This window comes from Bison bison, unplaced genomic scaffold (assembly GCF_000754665.1).
Source record: "Bison bison bison isolate TAMUID 2011002044 unplaced genomic scaffold, Bison_UMD1.0 scf7180017864482, whole genome shotgun sequence".
In the NCBI taxonomy this organism is placed as follows: domain Eukaryota; kingdom Metazoa; phylum Chordata; class Mammalia; order Artiodactyla; family Bovidae; genus Bison; species Bison bison.
In genome coordinates, this window is record NW_011495042.1 from 4100531 (window position 1) to 4106530 (window position 6000).

A 6000-nucleotide genomic window follows, 5' to 3' on the forward strand; every position below is an offset into this window, starting at 1 on the left:
AGCACATTTTTTCTTTTTTTAAAAATCTGCCTTCAAGGCTGACTAATCCAAACACCCTGTAGGAACTGAAGGCCTGCAGACAATAGGGAAGGAAGGAGGGAGGAAGGAAGAGAAATCCGCCTTCCAAAACAAAGCTTGTGCGGGTTCCAAGAAACAGCCAAGTACAATAATCCGTCCAGAAGAGGGCAGGGCGAGGGGAGCTGGGAGGAAGAAGGGGTGGTCATCCCCTCCCCTCAAACTGTAACCAGAAGGAGGCCAACTGGCCAGACCCTGGCCAGAGAGCTCCGGGGCTCACCTGGGCTTGTTTCGGGGCTCACCTGAGCTTGTTTCCTTACCCAAGCTCCTCCCAGCCTCTCCAGGCTCTCCCCTCCTCCCCCTCACTTCCCCCCTCACTCCTGACCTTCACCAACAAATTAAAAGGCATGGTAGACCGAATTCCCACAGCAAAACAGCTGCAGATGTCCCACCTCTGACACACCCCTGGGTGAAGCTGGTCGCTGAAATTCGGGACTGGGGACGAACCCAGCCACTGCACGTCAGCTCTGCCCTGTGCCCCTTTCCACTGGCTGGTACCCCATGCTCCTAAGTTTCCTGATGCCTCTGAGTTCATTAGACAAAGAACAATGGAAGCAGGACTCCATGAAACTGCTGCTGGTTAAGCTGGCAGAAAACAAAACAAATCCGGCGGTCGCCCAGCCCTGGGGCCCTGCTCACACCCCCAACCAGGGTCTCTCACCGCCGAGCTGTGTTTTCCTTTCAATTCTGGAAAATCACCTTAAATGCAGCCTGTGATGAAACCAGGGATAATTATGTTCTGAAACAACGAACAGCTTAAGAAAGTTCAGGAACTTAGAATGAATGCTCTTAAGCTTCCAGAATATCTCAAGATGCAATCTAGTCTTACTTTCTCCCAATATAAATCACACCATTAAATTAAAAAGGGGGGGGGGGAGAATTCCTCTACCAAATTACACACTAATGGCTCTTAACCCATAATTAAAGTATCACTAACAGCAGCTTAAAGCCACAGCCAACCATGAGCACATTTATTAGGACCTGAGCTTTCAGCGCCGAGTAATTATGTAAATAGAACCACCAGCCATCTTGAGAAGAGTCCATGGTCAACCAGCTCCCTGTTCCCTTGAGGAAACTTTGGGAACTGGCATCTACACAGGGCCTCCTTTGCATGGCTGGGGAAAAAAAGCTCCGTGCCAGGGCAGCAAGGAGGGGCCAATGCCAACGGGGCTCCTCGCCTAGAGTCCTGGTTCCCACCTTCCCTGATCATGGTGACGGGTGGAGGGGGGCGCGGAAGCGGTGGGGGGTTGGTGGGCAGGACGGGGACCTAGAGCAGCAACCGGTTTTGGAGCAAGGAAGAATCCAGGTCGGACTCAACCTGTTCATCACGCCCCGTGTGCGGCGGACTGTGACGGAACCCAGGACAGTCCACGCTCCCTCACACCAAGAGGGGTACGAGTAACTAACGAGGACACGCCACAGAACTTTGGAAACCTGGTACAGAAGAAGAACAGATCAGACAAAACCACCGACTGGGTCCACTCCTCCATTCAGTTCTGTTACAAACTTGCGGAATAATCTAGGACAGACAACTGACCGCTCAGGACCTCAGCTTCCTTGGCGAAAACAAGGCAAGGAACATCTAAGGCCCTGGGTAGCCCTGGAAATAATTAGATAATTAAAGAAGGAGAGACAGTATACAATTAAGTGCTAAATTATACAGTACCGACCACAATTGCTGATGGGAGAGATTTCGTGGCGTTTTGAGCCCATCGATTCCTGAGGGCCACGGGCCACAGCAGGCGCCGTGCCAGAACTCGGGATTATGACAGCGGTGACCAAGACAAAGCCCCGCCTTCAGGAGGCTTTCAATCTACGAGCGGTGCATTCTCAGGAGTTCAGAGGGGTAAAAAAACGAAGGCTCCTTTTCAGAGATAGAGGCAAAACGGGGATTCAATGGGTACACTTTGAACATACAGTAGGAAGGGCGACAAACGATGAAATGGGTAACTGTTGAAGACTTCAGTAATAAACCAGAGCTTTTTGAAAAGAATTAATACCTAAGCCTAGTGTGCTAACAGGTGGTAAAGAATCCGCCTGCCATGTGGGAGACCTGGGTTCGATCCCTGGACTGGGAAGATCTCCTGGAGAAGGGAAAGGCTACCCACTCCAGTATTCTGGCCTGGAGAATTCCAGGGACTGTATAGTCCACGGGGTCACAAAGAGTCGGACACGACTGAGTGACTTTCACTTTCAGTGTGCCAACTGGCTTATCACCAAGGAAGGTAGTTTCCAGAAGTCAGGCACAAGCAGAGTCTCCCTGCCTGATGACAATCAATGTCTCCTATCCCAACAGGCCCCCCCCGCCGACTTACTGTTTGTGATTCATGTTTTTCCCCTTATTCTCTTTGTAATTATGCTTCCAGATTTCTATGGTGCAAGTCAGGTGCCAAGGAGCAGATCCCAAGCAGAGGGTCCTTATCCAAACTATCTGGATTACACCCAGAATGTGGGGTTTTAGGAAGACCGTGTACGCTATGATGCAACTGGCTAAAACAGACCCATTTGTCTATAAGTTGCTGGAGGTTGAGGAAAGATGGTGCAGACACACGGCTTATTTTGTGGAGTACAACGCTAAAAAAACTAAAGAAAAGAGTACAACTGACCGAGGCAATAATGAACAATCAACACTTTTTTTTTTTTTTTTAACTAAAAATTTTAAAAATTGGATCTGTCCAAGTTTCAAGAGATGTGAAACCTGCCTGGGCTGTAAGTGAAATCAAACACTGCCCACCAACTGTATATTCCATTTTCCGAATAACTTCCCTGGAACACAGATGGGTTTAAAATGAATATTCTCAAAGTGTTGGATTTAGAAGGAAGAATACTATTCCAGCTTTTCTTATTCCAGAAAAAAAAAAAAAATCTCTTCAAAGATGTATGCCCATCTTCTAAACACCCTTTTGGGTTCAGAGCAGATGTGTGCAGTGTTTACGCTGTGAAAACCACTAGGACATACACAACCCACTATAAACACCACTCAGATTTTGCTGTGCTTTTCTTCATTTCCTGTGTATTTATTTTGGTGTTAAAATAATGTTAACTTTCATAATAAGGAAAACAGAGGCAGATGTTTAAACCAAACAGACTATACAGCACATCATCCCACGTATCTACTCAACTTTCAAAAGGAAAGCTTCTTCCTCCTAATTAAGGAGGGGGCCCAGGAGACCACTCCTGAGTAGGGTGTATCCACTGTACCACAGAGCAACCTGGACCCGCTTTCTGTACACTTTTCCTCACCACCTGCAGATATAAAAAAAATTAATGTGGTATCAATTTCCTAATAATCCCTATCGTCCTCTCCTAGGCTGATTATTATGCTTTGTATTGTTTTGAAAGTATCCTGTTACTCAATGACAAAGACAACCCCACAGAAAGTACCCGTAAAAGTTTTCCATTTCTTGTTCACCAAAAAAAGAAAAAAATTCTTTCACACTGACTGCAATCTGTTACTTTCAGGGGAAACAAGCCCCATCACTTACTGCTTAGACCACTCTAAACATGTCTGCCTCTTAAATGAGGGACTTTAGAAGCAGGATAATACCTAAAATAGCAGATTCAAAGAAGCAATTCACCAAAATTCACTTTCCTTGTACAAGTAGGATTAAAAGAAACCAAAAACCACAAAAAGAGGCAACTTTAAATATGTTTATCCAATAAAGTAAAAACAAAAACACAATGATTTTTTTTTTCCTTGAAGGGGAAAGGGTAACTTTTCGAGTGCTTAGACAACAGGCCTAAAGTTTTGTGTTTTTTTTTTTTAACATGGAAAACACAAGTGTATCCGGTAGCCCTCCCAAGTTTCTTCCATGTTTTCTTTTTCCTGAGAAATGCTCAGTTTCACTATAGGGCAAAAACATGGAAACTTCTCCCGCTGCATCAGATTTGCATGTGGTTACCAAAAAAAAAAAAAAAAACAAAACCCAAACATCCAAACAAACACTTCCCCTGCCCGGCAGAATTCCCTCGGATGTCTCCAACTATTCAACACTCAGACCATTACCACGTTTTCAAATCGCACGTAGATAATGTTCCAGGAGATTAAGAAATCGCCTTTTCTCTTCTTACTACTAACAGAGACAGCTTGAAATACTACCCAGCAGTGGGGAAATACCTCACGGTTTAGTAGGAGGTAATAAACAATAAGAATTCAGAGGGTTTCTTTTTTTTTTTTTTAATTTAGCTTACTGGTTGGTGGGTTGTGCAATCGCTTGCTTCCACAAGGGAATGGAGTGTGGAGGGAACATCCCTCAATGTCAGAACCCTCCCGGAGCTGTACAGGAAATGGGAATTCAGACAAAGAGCCAGTCTGTGCTCCATGACATGGGTGCCCTTCCGGGCCCCCGAAATGAATAGAAGGAAAAAAAAAAAAAAACTTCATTGTTTGGGACAATCGCTCCCCAACACAAAAATTCACTGTAACTTTCTGTTCCCCTCTAGCTGCACATCCAAAGCGCTTATTGGCTGTAGGAATACAGCAAGAATACTGTACAATAGACGGTGTATGTTTAAGTATCAGAGCAAAAAAAAAAAAAGAGAGAGAGAAAGAAAATCCGACATGTTTTAACTTTTTGCTTGGGTCCTAGAAGTTCTTCCTCTAAAGAAAACACCAACAGACTCCAAAAAAAAAAAAAAGAAAGAAAGAAATACATCTTTCAAGAGTTTAAAGTGTAAGGAGTCACGAGGAAAAAGCCAAGGTTTTAACAATGTATATATTTCACCGCCTCCCGCCCCTCAGCCCTCTCCAATGTAACCCTGAAGCCTAAGAGACACAAACACCACTCTGTTCGGAGGAAAGCGCCGCTTGCCTTCCAGAGCACCCTGAAAAGTCCCAAGAAATAAGAACAAAACGCACAGAAGGCGATCGGAACCGGGAGAGGAGGAGTGGCCTTGCCCAAAAACCAACAGGGCGGCAGTTCTAGAAGGGACGGTCTCTACCTTCGTAGCACAGAATGCCGATATTGTTGTTCATGTTGTCCAAGTACTGGTAGTTCAACAGGTCCATCTTCATAAATAGCATTGATCGGGCTAGCACAGAAAACCAGCTCTTTGCTTGCGCCCCCCGGGGGAAAAAAAAAAAAAATACAGTTTCCAAAGTCAACTACGGCTGAGGAGCTCCCGGCTCTCCTCTTTAAAAAACTTCACAGAAGACGGAGGCCCGGCCTCGGATCAAAACAAAATCAGTAAAACTCCTTAAAAAAAAAAAGAGAGAGAGACAGGCACACCAAATCGAACTTGCAGAAAGAAAACCCTTCGAGGGCTCGTGTGCAGACGGTATGCGTCCTGGATCGTCAATCCAGCATTTATTAAAAAAAAATGGAAAAGAAAAATCGTTTTCAAAAGCCTAACGTACGGGGGTGTCTTGCAGCGGAGAACGGGGCGAGGAGGGGCAGCCCGCGGCCCATCTCCCAGGACAAAGCCGCGCTCGCGCCGCTCACAGCCCGCTGCGAGTCCGCCGCGCCGACACGCCGGCTATGCCTGGAATGACTCGCATGCGCACGGACGGCCTCCACCCGGCGCGCGGAGCATGCTCACTGGCATCCCCGGGGCGCCGCGAGGGGCAGGATGCTCTCTGCACAGGCTCCGGCTCTAAATGGAGCGAGTGTTTGCAAGGAGAACGAGAGGAGGTGGGGGCCCGGGGCGGGCAGGGGGTAGGGGGGGTCCCCGCACTTGGAGGGGCCCAGGGCCGAACGTCTCTGGACAGGAAGCCGCCCTGCGACTTTGCAACACCAGGGGAGGGAAGAGAAAACCCAGGAAGTCGCCTTTTTTTTCCCCCTCCAGGAGCCGGGTTAAAAAAAAAAAAAGTCAGAAATCCATCATGGAAGCAAAACTTCCGTGGAATTTAACTCTGCTGCCGCTGCACTTTTGGGTTTCAGGAACCCAAACGGCTTTGCTGTGGTACACAGACCACGCTTTTTTTTT

General features: G+C 46.8%; 1 protein-coding gene across 1 annotated transcript in view; it reads right to left on the bottom strand.

The window, feature by feature from the left end:
• The window catches only part of VGLL4 (vestigial-like family member 4), a 73811-nt gene extending 68196 nt beyond the window's left edge, over positions 1-5615 (bottom strand). The window contains 1 exon segment of the mRNA XM_010862439.1: positions 5017-5615. Within this exon segment, the coding sequence (XP_010860741.1) occupies positions 5017-5098 (82 nt within the window). The 5' untranslated portion in view covers positions 5099-5615.
• Positions 5616-6000: the final 385 nt, after the last annotated feature.